General features: G+C 52.8%; 6 protein-coding genes across 6 annotated transcripts; 2 read left to right on the forward strand and 4 right to left on the reverse strand.

The window, feature by feature from the left end:
• Positions 1-1,045: 1,045 nt before the first annotated feature.
• Z519_06318 (uncharacterized protein) lies at positions 1,046-2,260 on the forward strand (the record flags this gene model as incomplete). The annotated part of the gene is made up of 1 exon (XM_016764058.1): positions 1,046-2,260. The coding sequence occupies one exon, from the start codon at positions 1,046-1,048 to the stop codon at positions 2,258-2,260; it is 1,215 nt and encodes a 404-aa protein (XP_016619140.1).
• Positions 2,261-3,074: 814 nt separating this feature from the next.
• Positions 3,075-4,238, forward strand: Z519_06319 (uncharacterized protein; the record flags this gene model as incomplete). The annotated part of the gene is made up of 1 exon (XM_016764059.1): positions 3,075-4,238. The coding sequence occupies one exon, from the start codon at positions 3,075-3,077 to the stop codon at positions 4,236-4,238; it is 1,164 nt and encodes a 387-aa protein (XP_016619141.1).
• Positions 4,239-4,940: 702 nt separating this feature from the next.
• Positions 4,941-6,920, reverse strand: Z519_06320 (uncharacterized protein; the record flags this gene model as incomplete). The annotated part of the gene is made up of 1 exon (XM_016764060.1): positions 4,941-6,920. One exon carries the CDS (start codon positions 6,918-6,920, stop codon positions 4,941-4,943), a length of 1,980 nt encoding a protein of 659 aa, XP_016619142.1.
• Positions 6,921-7,372: 452 nt separating this feature from the next.
• Positions 7,373-8,213, reverse strand: Z519_06321 (uncharacterized protein; the record flags this gene model as incomplete). Its single annotated transcript, XM_016764061.1, has 2 exons — positions 7,373-7,875; positions 7,952-8,213. 2 exons carry the CDS (start codon positions 8,211-8,213, stop codon positions 7,373-7,375), a joined length of 765 nt encoding a protein of 254 aa, XP_016619143.1.
• A 1,006-nt stretch (positions 8,214-9,219) lies between these two features.
• On the reverse strand, positions 9,220-9,818 carry Z519_06322 (uncharacterized protein; the record flags this gene model as incomplete). Its single annotated transcript, XM_016764062.1, has 2 exons — positions 9,220-9,665; positions 9,728-9,818. 2 exons carry the CDS (start codon positions 9,816-9,818, stop codon positions 9,220-9,222), a joined length of 537 nt encoding a protein of 178 aa, XP_016619144.1.
• A 964-nt stretch (positions 9,819-10,782) lies between these two features.
• Z519_06323 (uncharacterized protein) lies at positions 10,783-14,406 on the reverse strand (the record flags this gene model as incomplete). The annotated part of the gene is made up of 1 exon (XM_016764063.1): positions 10,783-14,406. The coding sequence occupies one exon, from the start codon at positions 14,404-14,406 to the stop codon at positions 10,783-10,785; it is 3,624 nt and encodes a 1,207-aa protein (XP_016619145.1).
• Positions 14,407-14,533: the final 127 nt, after the last annotated feature.

A 14,533-nucleotide genomic window follows, 5' to 3' on the forward strand; every position in this document is an offset into this window, starting at 1 on the left:
GCTGGAGATGAAAGGAATGAATGAGGACGAGGAGGGACTGGCCGATGTGGCCGATGTGGCAGAGCGCAGCCGTCAACTGTGGAAATGTGTGGAGGACACGTCCAGCAGGGTCAACAGGGTCAACAGGGTCAACAGGGTCAACAGGGTCAATATAGTCAATATGGTCAACATGGCTTCCTTCAATCAGTCTTCACCTCCCGCAGCTTGGTCTCCAAGCGACGGGGCCTCCTACCTATTCTTCTCCCACTCTTTTTCCCATTCTTCTCCGTCAACTCTCTCCAGCTCAATCAGCCAGGCCCTTAATCAAGACTCTTCACAGAAACCAGCAAGTGACATCGAGTCCCTTCGCTTGTTGTACTAAAAGCCCGAGCAGGAGATCTGCCACTGCCGCGCTGTAAAGGTGATGCTTCTCGCCCTTGTCCTGGCTCGTCCTTTTTGTCTGCATCTCATCCTGACTCCCTATTCTTGGACCGTCGTCTTCATCCACAAAGCCACCACATGTTGCTGAACTCCTCATCCAGTCTCATTGAAATGATGCACGCCATGACCCCAAGTTGCACGTGTCCAGGCACAGGGAAGAGCAAGAGACGGTGGAGGTCGAGAAGAATGAGAACAAAGTGACGACACGCCTCGACCTCGGCCTCCAAACACCAACTGACACGCTCGACGCGCTACGAACACGAACACGCCCAACACGCGCTACTCGTATCGATAAAGATTCTGCCGATCGACGTCATGTGCCACGACTGTGCTCCTGTTGCAAGTCAACAAGAGGTTCACTCTCCTTCCGGATCTTGCCAATCACAAGTCGGATAATCCTTTAGATACATCTATATATGGTCTGCTGAACCGCACCCCGCAAACCGACCATCCCCTCAAAGGTTTGCGGTAACGGCTGCCTGCGTCCCAACCCGCAGGCAGCCTCGTCGAGCCTCGTGACGGACGGCAAGAACCAAGGTTCGATACACAACCGCAATCTTCGTCTCTTTTTGATGCATTGTTGACCATCTTTTGTATGCAGCAGTTTGGTTCCTCGAGGCACATCATGGCCATCAAAAGCGAAGACAATATCGTGGCCCCCCCAACACACGTCATCGACCTCTCGCTCGAGCCTGAAGACCGCTACAAAGCCCTAGCGCAGACATACCAGACCGAACTTCGAGGTCTTACAGATTTATTCAATAGCCTGCTCAGCGACATTGGCCTCTCCAGGTTCTACCATGGCCCGATCAATCTTCTCACCCGATTACTCCTCCGAAGCGTAAACTCTCCTGTGGAGACGGCCGAACTTCGTGGGATAGCTAAGGTAACTGGGGTCCCGATGCATCTGCTCGTCAGCTTCAATGTCATCTTGGATTGTCTCATGGGGTGCACCTCAGGCGCGGTCAAAGTCCTGGGAGCGGGTCGACCCAAGGGACGAAGCCAGATGCTGCACTTCCGCACCCTGGACTGGTCAATGGACCCCCTCCGATCCATCATCGTCCAGCTGGAATTTGTTCGAAGCAGGTCCGCAACGCCTGGCCAGATCGTCGCTCGAAGCGTCACCTATGTCGGTTTTGTTGGCATCTTGACAGGCGTACGTGAGGATTTGAGCCTGTCTCTCAATTTCCGGGGTGTACACAATGCCGCGAGCAGGCGTGACCACGCGAAATTTTACCTTCACCATCTGCTCGTTCTGCTTGGATACCGTCAATCAATATCAAGCATTTTGAGAGAATATATAATATCGGAGAATCCAGAAGACGATCAAACCAAGAGCCTGGAGGAAATCTCAGAACAGCTTGTGCCTCGTCACACCACTGCGGCTTACCTCCTCTTTTGTGACGGCTTCTCGACGATGGTCATTGAGAAGGACTATGAGACCGGCGTTGTCCGACGATCCAATACCTTTATCGCTGTTACAAACCATGATGACGAAGACTGTGGGTTATCGACCGAAGCCATTCCTTTTACCGGTCACGTCTCGGCTAAGTCGTCTGGAGTGAGAGCTGGAATGGAAGCACTTATTGAGGAGAGCAAGGATAGACTCGACGCTATTGCGCTGAGATGGAGAGCTTGTCTGCGAAAAGCGAAAAGAAAGTCGAAGAAAGAAGGGAAGGATCCCGCCCAAGTCGAGCGGAATCTAGCAGTCACAACGGACGAGGTGATTGAATGGGTGTCGTCGTATCCAACGACTAACGAGCAGACTCATTTTGCAACCATCATGGATCCTCTCAGCGGGCAGGTGGTTTGGACACGGATCTATTCCGAGCCGAGTTGAAGGTCACTCCAGACTCTGTGCCATGCACCCAGTCCTTGAGATGGAACAATCAGGTGGTGGCGTTTGGGAGCATTCAGTCTTCGATTGCGGACTCGGACAGGGCACTAGAACGGAAGACATCATTCATTGATTTTTGGCATGGGAAACAGACCCGCACGCATAACGAGGGATGGGAACGATTCGAGTTTGCGGCACCAATACCCCAGTACGATTAGGTGTCTTCTGGAGCAATCAATCGCCTAGTGGCAGGCAGACAGACAGTTATAGTCGAAAAGATTGAAACCAAAGCTCCTTGTAGTTGATGATCTTGTCCGGATGGCGCCGAGTTTGCATGCTTTGGCTGGGATGCATGACGAATTGACTCTGGATGAAGCTTTTTCCATATATAGAAATATGGAGACATGGACCGACACCACACACACACAGCACCATATCACCCCTTTTCCTCCACTGCCACCATCACCACCATCGACAACATTGAGACTACACCGGACATGTCAAATCACTCACTCATCCACTCACTGGCCTGCCCAAAGGACTTTTCTCCTACCGCAATTGCAAGTGTCTTGGTTCAATGTCGATCGCTCAGGTCTGTGAGTATGCAAAACGAGGTCTTGCCTGCCGGGTCTATCAAGGACACATTCAACTACCGCTCTTTCATCTCTTCTTCTATTTCTTCTCTCTCCTTCGTGCTTTCCATCTGTCTTCTTTTCCTATGATCTCATATACAATTTCCTGAACTCCTCCTTTTCCATCACACTTTTCATTCGCTCCACCACTTCAGACATTTGTTTACCCTGACCCATTATCTACCATGGCCAACATGATCCTGGCATGCCTATCTCTTGCCCTGGTGTCCATATCTCCACTCACCACAGCTATGCCGGCTCCAGGGCCGTTGGGCACAGGCTTCATTTCGCAAGATTCGCCCCTCGAAGCCTGGGTGGAAGACCACCGTCCCGGACAATACCTGCCTTGTACAGCGGATAGACTCAAGGTCCGCAAGGATTACAACTCGATGACCCCTGAAGAGCGCAAAGCTTACACCGATGCCATCAAATGTATGGCAACCAAACCGTCCCAACTTGACCAAACCCTCTACCCTGCAGCTACCAATCGCTACATGGACTATGCTGTCATTCACGTACTCCGAACAAGACAGGTCCATCTCTCTGGCTTCTTCCTGACCTGGCATCGCTATTTCTTGCATCTGTTTGAGGAAGATTTGGCGAACGAGTGCGGCTACACCGGCGCGTTTCCTTACTGGAATTGGCCCGAGACTGCAGACAATCTTCATGACAGCGCCATTTTTGACGGGTCTGAGCATTCCATGTCTGGTGACGGTGAATACCGCGACAGCGGTCCTGTGATACTCTCATCAACCTTTCAGCTTCCACAAGGATCGGGAGGAGGCTGTATCACGTCGGGCCCTTTTGCCGATTGGGAGGTCACAATGCAGCCTATCCCCATCAACTACATTATCCAGGGTCTGGAACTGCCTCCCACAGCTTTCGAGCTCAATCAAAGCTGCCTTACTAGGGACCTCAATATCTACGCCGCTCAGACTTACACAAACTACGATGCGCTCTACCAGTGCTTGGAGACCGAGGACATCGAATCTTTCGACGCCCAGATTAACGGTGTGCTCGGCAGTGGTGAACTGGGATTGCATTCCGGGGCTCATTTCGTGGTGGGGTCTCCCGGGTCGTCACTATACGTCTCGGTCATGGATCCGGTATGGTGGCCTCTCCATGCATTCTTGGACAACGTGTACACTTCGTGGCAGAACCGCCATCCTCTGGTTGCAGATGCCGTCTATGGGACTGAAACTGCTGTCAACCTTCCACCAAGTGCTAATGTCACGCTCGATACGATCCAGCCAGATTGGGGATACCTCCAACAAGATCCAATTGCGGTGGGAGAACTCATTAGCACCACATCTGGACCGTTTTGCTACGAATACGATGTTTCGTTTTGATCGACCATCTTTGACTTCGACTTGGGCCAGTACGCAGCACAACTCTTACGGCCGCGACCTGCAATATTATGGCAAAGTTATCGTGTTCGGATAGAGTATGTTTCGCCAACTCGTTTGTGCAATTCTGGTTTGGTGGTCCAGCACGACTTGCATATGCTTCCGCAGTGGTGACTTTGGTATATTTCGTGAGGCTTTTCCTGAGGACATTACAAAATAGGTTGGGGGTAATACACGACAGACGATAGACGCGGACTAGGATTAATAACATTAGCATAGTTCTCGTATCCAATACACTCATGGCTCCACTCAGCTTTCGCCGCTTCGATATGACGTCCCGTCGTCCACTGCACTGATTCTTTTCCATTCTAAATCGGCAGCAGCAGCCGCAGAAGAAGAAGAAGAAGAAGAAGAAGAAGAAGAAGAAGCATCCTTGATAGCCTTGGAAATTTTCATTGTTCCCATAGTCGGGTTGTTATGGAATAGTAGTGGCGACGGAGAGCCTATGAGCTAGCTATCGGCAGCCTTTGTAGAGATTTGGGCGAGCAAGGAGGTGGTCGTCCTTTCATCCATCCACCCACCCATCCATCCATTCATTCATTCATTCATGTCGTCCTCCGCCACTCACCCAACTCCTATGGCAGGTCGTCGGTACATCTCCAGCACATCTACATTTCCGCGTAACCAGTGATTAAGCCGTCTTCATCATTTCTTCTTCTTTTTCGTCTTGTCCTCGACGCTGATCCACCTCTTATCCACGCCCCTCCGGCCCATTTCCTTCTCAACCACGTCCCTCTGATCGCCCTGCACGAGAATCTCCATCATGCCAGGTTTCCCGCCGACCAACTGGCCCACGCTCGCGGATCCCGCGCATTTCTTCTGCAGCTCCGGGCCCAGTATGTGCGGGTTGATGCCGAAGACCTCCAGGCCCGATATCTTGGTCACGACCTTCGTACCCGAGCGTTTCTCGACCACGATGGTGACTTGCGGAGGCGGACCGGGTTTGGGCTTCAATGCCGGATCGGGCGAGTCGGCGTCGTAGGTTTGTGAGTTGCGGAGCAGAAGCCAGTGTGGGATGCAGAGGTGGGTGTCTTCGAGGATACGTTTGAGGAGAGCGTCGCGGGCGATCTCTCCCGCTGCCAGGACGCGTGTGTCGGTGGCAGTAGGGTTCGAGCCAAGGATGTTATTGGAGATAAAAGGGTCGAGTTTGATGAAGCGGGCGGATGATGTGTTTTCCGTCAGTGTTGGGTCGTTTTCGATGTACTTTTTGAGGAAGGAGGAGATCTGCGAGGATGTGTAGTATGTGGTTTTAGAGGGGATGAGGTCAGGAACCAGTTTGTGGGAAGCCCGATAGATGGTTTGCAATGTGAGTTTCTGCCCGAGGGAGGTATCGGCTCCGCTGGCCGAAGGCTGTGTGGTGTCCACGCCGCCTGTTGACGTCTGGGCTTTTTGCTTCGGTAGTTTGTAGGGTTCAAAGTTGACGACTCGGTGGTCATCGAAATCGACATCCAAAATCACCGTCTCCCCACCATTCCGATCTTTGGATTTGACCAGCACCTGTTTCTCTAGATGCTTGATAAACTTCTTGGTGTTTTTCCAAGAAGTTTTCTTGATCGTATAGTGTTGGTTCTGAAAGCGTAGATGTGGTTGTACCATATTCGATATCACGAATGACGGCTGAATAGGAAAGTCGAGCCCGTGATGTGGAGGATCGGCGGCTTTTTTGGCGTCATAGAGCGCGTAGATGAATGCTTGTACAAATGCCTCATCGACTTCGGCGGTGGATGGTTCTTTTTCGGCTTCTGCTTCATCCTCGTGAGCCTCCTCCGATCCATTATCGGCATGGCTCCCGTTTTGAGCCTCGCCCCTTGAAGTGTCGAGGTTGACACCGCCCTCTTCTTGAGCATCTTCATCCTCATCGCTTGCTGTCAGGTCAAGCCTTTCCACTCCATCTTGTATGTCGCCGGACGGGAATTCCCATCCATCTATCATCTCCGGAGCAGCTCGGCCTCCACTTCCAAACTGGCTCCAACTCCAAATCTCGTCTCCCTCCCAGTGTACCCCCTCCACGGCGGCTCCTTTCGCTCCTTGCACCCGACTTAAACTCGAGATGTCGATCTTACATATGCCCACCCAAAGAGGCACAGTAGGCTTCTTCAAGCCGGCGACAGCAACAACTGATCCCGTTTTGGCAGACTCAGGCCACGGTGGTCCACCAACGAGCCCGGGCGTCATCAGGTCAGCCCCGGTGCGGAGTTTCTCGACGACAAAATCTTGCGTGTGTAGTAAGGGAACTATGCCCGGGTTATGCCACAGCGTATACACGGTTGGATATAGCCTCGAATCTTTCCCATATTGAATCCATAATATCCTCTCTTCTTGGCCAGGATGAGCACCCACATACACTGTCCCCGACACTAATGTTGCATTGGGTCCGGCGTGAGTTGTGAAGCGCGCGGAGAGGCATGTCTCAGGAACAAGGCTCGTGCGGACGGAGGTGAGTGCCGGGGTAGGATGATGGATCGAGGAAGGCGGTGGGTTCTCTGCCGTGGCTGCAGTGGGATCGATCTCTTCCAGGGTAGGCACATGTACTTGGTAGTCGGCGATGATCTGGTCGGCGAGTTTGCGCCGATCAGAAGATCGGAGGGGCGAGAGGTTCTTGATCTGAGGTTTCTTCTTGAACATGTTGGACGGAGGAGATGCTGGCAAGACCAAAGTATTATAGAGAGGTATCGAGATTCACGGGCGCTTGGATGTGTTGTGCGGGGAGGCACACAATGTGGAATGATATTAAGCGATCTGGTATGTGGGAGGAGTGAGAACACCCACCAGACTCGAACTTTTGATGTCTCCGCCTGCAGAGATTCCAGAGAAGTAAACAGCAACAAGATACGGAGCTCCAGCAGTGAAGCACTACGACTAGAAAGTGCGACGTTGGAGTTTCACACAACGTCGCGAAATTTGGAGGAGGGGACAAAATACGTCATTTCAAACTCACACCAACGCCACCAACTGAGGAGGGTTGGGAGTGCAACGTGCCAGACGAGGGACTAAGTATACATACGTCTATGAAATAGGGACCGATTCCCTTGTCCCGCTTCCAAGTCAGCTCTTTCTCAATGACCGTCACCCTCAATTCAGGAAGCATAGATCCCGGCCTTCTTCTGCCGGGCCTCTTTCCACCAGCTGTCTGCATTCTCAGAGATGCCCGGGGGTACAATGTGCTCTCTCAGTTTGCGCTTCCCTGACTGGTCGATGCCCAACTCGTCGTTCCTCTCCTTCATCGCCTCGTCCACGTCAAGCTGCTTGGCCTCGGTCAAAGAGCCCATCAGTGTCGGTGGGCCGAGTGGCAGTTCGTCGCCTCTGTCGACCTGCCAGAAGTGGTACAGTTTGCCGTAGAGAGTTGCGACCTCCTCCATCGCTTTGGTTTCCAAATCGTCCCACTTGTCCTTTTGGCGCTTATGAGACGCGGGATAAGGGAGAATGAGCATGCCGGATTTGACCTCGAACTCGTGCGAGTGCCAGTACTTCTGTTCTTCGGGGTCTAGAGCCTCGTAGCGAGCTTTGGGGATCATGAACTCCACACCAATGAGTCTGGCTCCAGGTTTGCACGAGTCGTAGATGAGACACTGTCGAAGATCTGCAAAGGGGGTTAGCAGTCGGGGTAATTGGTCGCGGTGCTCATTCGCTGTGCCCATTCAGGGATTTGCACTGACCTTTGCTAATATGCGAGCAAAAGTGATGCGCCGAAACTGTCCTCACAACGCCTTGTCGAGCTTCATCGGTATAGATGTGAAGAGCATGAAGGTACTCGCAAATGTTGTGCAACGGCTCCATTTCGGGCTCTGTTGTTCCTCGCACATGAGTCTGGATTCCCAAATACAAGAGCCACGACTTGAACCAGGCGGTCGGGCTGAAATGAAGCGCCCATGAGGCGAGTCCAGTGAGACCTGGACCGACGACTTGATTTGAACTCATGGTCGATAACGCGGCGTGATGTCTCCGTGTTTCTTTTTCGAGATGGATGGGTCTTGTGAGAAGAAGAAGAAGAAGAAGAAGAAGAAGAAGAAGAAGCATGGAGAGAGGTGCCGTATGAGTGAAAGGAAAGTGATATACATCGCCATCTTGAAGTGTTCGGGGACTGATGTCACACTGCGTCCATGTTCGGTCAGTATTCTTGGTATGACCTCGACTGCCCGCTCGTCTTTGCAGTCCATCGAATTTCGCTCTTCTCCATCAGTCCTCTCCGTTCTCTAGTGCTCTTATCGTCCTGATGCTAAAATGGAGAGAGAAAGGAAAGGTGCTTGCAGCTGATGGGAGGGCCATTAATAGATGTATGGCCTTTGCGAATCTGGATTGATACTCGCCCGGCCAGAGCGTCGGATGCACCTCCCGATGTGGCGAGTGTGGCTTCTACGTGTAGGCGGGGATTTAGTACAGCGTACTCGGTTACCTCGTATGTACGAGGTAACAACTGGACCACGAAGAACACCGCACAACACTGCTCGGTACCTAGATTACAGACGGGTGTCAGGGAACCTGGCGGATTCCCTACCCTTATGCTGCTGCCTAAACTGTTTTACAATGGAAGGGGTTTGTGTTCCTCAAAGCTGATAGGATCATGCCTGCATATAAAACGGCGGACCAAGAATGCTAAATGTGCGAATCTTGGTCCGCCCGGATTCGGATGCCTAGAAGCGGATCAACTAATAGGGTGTGGGGGTGGGAATCGACACAGCTCAAAGCTCTCAACGACTCCGATTCGGCCTCCGCGATCTATTGATTCGAACATGAGGTATTCTATCATGATTCAAAGCAGAGGTATCAACATTTGGCTCCTTTGCCAGTCCTGTAATTGTTCGAGAACATACCACTCAAGCATAGACCATTGCAAAAAGCTTTTCTCGAAAGGCGATGGCGAGACTTCCGATGGTTCGTCGCACGTCAGATGGTTCTGATGTCCACGGGGATCCTATGCCGCTGATCAAATAGACGTAGTGGGACTGGTCGTAGAAATCCTTGGCTTAGAAGTCCTTGGCCGGCGAGTGCTGTTAAAGACGAGCTTGATAGTCAGGGTTGTGGTAATCACGAATAGCAGGAATTCCAACGCCCCAAAGACTGTCGCCGCCTTGAGCGACCCACAGCGGTTCTCTACTGCCGGACATGCATTGCTCCCTATGTTAACAGCCACAGCAATGAAACCAGCAAGCCACGAGAGGAGAGCCACAGCCTCGACGGCGACACGAATATAGCCAATCAATGCATGGTCCGCGAAGCTGATTCCAGCAATGAGGAGGAAGATGACGCCCGCAAATGTCCACGCAGCACAGAACATCAAGAAGCCCCACGCACCAGGAACGCCGTAGTAATCGTAGAAGTTGCCGAACTCGAAGTGTTGGTAGACAGTGTGGCCGCGAAACACATGGATAGCTAGGCGATGGGGTCAGACTCGACGGTGCATCGACAGAGTAGGATATATTAGTTCTCCGTACCATAGCCGTCTGTTCCCATCACGATGATGGCGAAGACGAGCTGCAGCGCTCGCAGGGCAAAGTCAACCGGTCTATTCGCCGCTATATTCATGGCTATAATGTGCAGCGGTCCCTCGACCGACGTCGTCATTTAGCGAAGAGAACGCTGTAGAGCCCAAAATTGCTGTTGCAAGAGGGCACGGCCGTCTTTCGTGCAATACAATTCCTGAGAAATGATGCCTAGTGCTGTGTAGCGCAAGAAAAACATCAGTTTTGCCGACCAACGCCGACAGCCCACGAGTTTTGTAAAGGGATCTGTGGTCGAATTCGGGAGGAGGTGACGAGCACGCCGAACAACTGAAGAACTGAGGAACACAGCGGAGAAGAACAAATCGAAATCTGGGCTCAGGGAGCTGGTGATGGCTTATTTGGCAGCGAGGGCACGAGCCAGGACGACTCCACGTGCAAAGGCCAGGCAACAGAATTCTAAGGACCCGGTATTGTCAGGCCATCCCAGAAGTAGGAATCTTCTTCGCGACGAACCCAGCCGTAGGGGTGTTAATCTGTCCATGACACGATTCGGTCAGCGACGTACTGCGAATGGAGGACCTCGTACCCGACAAAGAGCTTGGAACTGCGTCAACCACCGATCCACCTTGAGAAACAAAACTGACAGGGGCATCACGAACCAGCACGAGCACATCAAACAACGGCTCCGTCGACCAAAGTACCGAATAAGGAGCATCCAGAAAGGCCGATTCGTAGTCAGTCTACATCATCTTGTTGCATTTGTTGCTATTCCACCTTCGTGACATTCGGCTATTGTCTTGACATATACCTACCACAGCCAACCCCGGCGTCTGTATCTAACCTGTGCCGGTTCGGTCCGGGACGCTCTAGGAGTAACGGGACAGAGAGATATTCCCCTTCTTTAGATAGCTAGATACAGACTACTAAGACCCCTAGAACTAGTGCCAAGACCTCCCCAGTTAACATAATACCCTGGACAGCTTTATTACCGCTATCCTATAGCCTGGGTATTTCGAGTTTACCCGTCTAAAGGAACACAAGATTGATCACATTCCTGAAGCCTCCCCGTCCCGATGCTCCGCATTATATTCGTGTCCTCGCATACTTAACTTCATTGCCTTCTGCAAGTCTTCATCGTCGTGATCCTCTATCGCTGTGCCACGACCCTTGCCTTTATTCCGATGGCATGCTTCCAAGAGACTTTGCTTCTTGATGTACTCCATCACAATCTCTTCTTCCGTCCTCTCTTCTGCCGTTTTCTCCCCCCGCTGTCCCTGTTGTTGCGCCTCGAACTCGCTTTGCCTGGTGCCCGCGAGATGCCCCGGATCATACGAACAGGGTCGCTGGACGCTGGCGTGTCGCGGAGCTTCGTTTCCGCTGGCCGCTATCGCCTGGCGCAGATTCTCCTGCTCTGCCTGATGATCTGCAGCTTCTTGTTGTTGGCGCTGAAGCTGAGACACGTTTTCCTGAATCACCCGTTCCATATTGGCATCCCCTTCTATGTCTCTACGTGGCGTCTCCTGGATTGATAGTGGGATGCTTTCGATGATTTCAGGGGCGTTTAGCGATTCTTCAGGGGACTGTGAACCACCCATGGTGAGTATGGTACTCTCGGGATCTAGTGGCAGAGCATCTGCACTGGCGGACTGAGCGGAATTCGCGGGATGTCCGCAGTTTTGGCGGGCCACGGTGCCCTCTATGTTCTTCTTACGTTGTGCTTCCAGGACATCTTGCACCATCTCGTCAGGGTTGCGGTTTTTCTTGAGGCTTTTCTGGATCAGCTTCCACCGAACGATGACGTCTTGCTTTTCTGCATCAGAGCTCTGCAGCCACTCCTCGTATCCTTGAGCTACCCTGGAAGCGACGATGTAGTTCTGCACATTGTTGCCGAATAACTTCTGCACCTCTTTTTGTACCCCCTTCATCGTATGGCCGAGGATACCAGAGAAGCCTGCGAATGGCTTGGTTGCAAATCCTGCGACCCCTTTGCCGATTCCTTTGACAAAGCCGCTAGCGCCCTCTTTCTGGGCGCCTTTCCAGGGTTGAGTGACCAGGCCAGTAACGCCATCGTACCAGCCAAAGCCGAACTCTTTTCCTGCTGCCATCGCGCCTGACTTGAAATCGTTGACTTGTTGTTGAGGGCGGACGGTATCGTCTCCCCAAAGCTTTGGGAGATTGTGAAACCCTTTGGTTAAACTCACTGAGATTTCCATAGGTGTCTGCACAAACGCCTTTACGAAACGCCCAAGGCCTTTGCTCGGGTGCACGCCAGTATGACGCAGCATGTCATGTTCCTGGCCGAAGCCGGATTCGTTCCGACTGCGAACTCGACTTCGGCTAGCGTCATCTTGTTTGGGACTCAGCTGGCCTTGCAATGCATCGGACATAGAGCTCGGTCCGATGTTCGAAGTGGGAGATGACAGACCGGAGAGGTTGGGAGGGGTCCGAACACGAGTATGTGATTTCTGCACATTCAAGCTCGTCTGGCTTTGTTCTGGTGAATTTGGCGGAGTTGATCTTTCCCCTGCTTCTGAGGTCTCGCTTTTCCTTACAATTGTCGTCACTGATTCTTGGGACTGCTGTCGGCTGGACCCAATCGGGATGTGCAAAGTTTTCACCATCTCCGACGGAACCTCGACTAACCCCATCGCCATGCCATTGAACGCCCTAAAACATGCCGCAGCACCTCCGGATATCGGATCCCAAGGACCTTCGTCGGTGTCATATTCTTGTGGTCTAAAGAGCTTCAAGTCATGGAAATCCAAAAGATTTGTATTCGCCAAAGTACAGGCAGCAAAAGCGCTTAACCTGACCTGGGTGCGCTTGATGCGCCACGCAGCGGGTCGAGATGGTGCAAGGGTGCAACGGAGCCGGTCAACATCGAGATATTGATGGAACGACTGAGCACCCGTTTCGCTACCTCGCTCGGCCGCGATCTTGCTTGCGAGTTCTTTGGCGCGTTCCAGGCTTTCGGTCTTCAGGCAGAAGTTGATGGCATCAGCTAGTTTGTCCGCTGTGAGTTGTTTGTAAGGAATTGGATCGGGCCCGGCGCCTGCTCGCGCGACCATGGCGCCCCAGAAAGGTTGGTCTCCGAAGAAGGGAACAACCACAGTTGGCCGGCCTGCCCTAATGCCTGCCGCCGTGGTTCCTGCGCCACCATGGTGAACAACGCACGAGACGTACTTAAAAAGCCAGTCATGCGGCACGTTGCCTAGCATAAAGACGCCGTCGGGGATATGAAGCCTGTCCGCACCCATACCTCCCCAGCCTTTAGAAAGGAGGACACGCTGGCCAGTCTTCCTTACGGCCTCGAAGATGAGCTCCGTCATCGCATTAGGGTCGTCCAAAACGATGCTCCCGAATCCTATATAGACGGGCGGTGGACCGGCGTCGAGGAATGCCTGGAAATCAGGGCCAGGGCTGTAGTTAGAGGCCAAGTTGAGAAAGTAGAACCCGGAGATAGATATTTGAGGGCCCCAGTCTTTTGGTTTAGGTATTAGGGCCGGAGACCAGCAGTAGGTGTGAGGGACTTTGAGACGCTGAAGCATCCCGGGGGCCCAGATCAGACTCACGGGATCCAAACCGAGACACTTCGCGCGAAATCGGTTAATGATATCACCTAGGCCCTGCCACGAGAGGAATTCGATCATAGCATAACTTATGTAATTAGTAAGTTGAGGGTCGGCATTAGAGGATTGGATGTTGGCCAGCGGATGGGGAAAGGCCTGGGTGGGCGAATATGGCATAGTGAACATGATATGGAGAGGGATGCCCAGCTTCTCTGCGCAATGGATATGGGCAAAGCTTGGGGGGTTGGCGATGATGCAGTCGGCGACGAGGGGTCTTGCTGTAGACTCGGAGCTAGAGTCGTTCTCAGAGGGCTCAGAAAGGTCATCGTCGGTGGCACGAAGGCCCATTCCGTCACCGGCTTCGTAACATGAGCGCCAGCAGCCCTGAATGTACTCGGCAACATCTCTTCTTTGCTGACCGACATCTCCACTTAGTAGACTGCGAAAGCCCGGCAACAGGCGGGGATTCTTGACCATGAAGGCCATTAGCCGGGAGGGGTTGCCACCGATGCTGAAGAATTCCAGGCCATTCTCCTGTACAAAGTCCTTGAAATTAGGATGAGTCGCCAGACGTACGCGATGGCCGTAGGTGTCTTTTAAGACTTTCCCCAAGGCAACGAAGGGTTGCACGTCTCCGCGCGAGCCCACGACCTGGATGACGATGTGCAAGGGCGGGGGTGGAGGAATTCCCCTGTCGCCTCCTAAGGAAGGAGGAATGTAGGGGGAAGGAGGCGGGCGACTATCTTGGATACTCTGGACCTCTTGACGTAAAGCAGGAGTAAAGATCTGGGATAAACGGCGGTTGAATTGATTGATGCGGATGTTGATACGGCCGTCGTCGGTGACATGAGTACTGATGCCCAGGCCGTGCTTTTCGTTGCGGATCTCGCCATTGATCTGGCCATAAGCAGGAGGGGGCATGTCGTCCTCGGCAGAATCGGGGGTGATGAGGTCAGTCATTTGCAAGAGGCCCTCCCGTCTCGTAGGTCTTGTGGGATCGGTCTGGGCCGCAGCGGCAGCTTGTGCTTGCTGAAGCATGGATTGCTGCACGACGGTCTCCGGGGCGGGTCGGCACTTTTCCGAGGGAGATTGGATAGCCATGGTGTTAGTGAGAGGTGACAGGTTGGGTTCACCTTAATCAGTCACGGCATCAGTATTATATCGTGGGGGAGCGACTGAGGCGAGTAGCTGAGTGAGGTGAGGCGCCGGCAGGGAGAGAGAGGGTCGG

This window comes from Cladophialophora bantiana, assembly GCF_000835475.1.
Source record: "Cladophialophora bantiana CBS 173.52 unplaced genomic scaffold supercont1.9, whole genome shotgun sequence".
NCBI classification, from domain to species: Eukaryota; Fungi; Ascomycota; class Eurotiomycetes; order Chaetothyriales; family Herpotrichiellaceae; genus Cladophialophora; species Cladophialophora bantiana.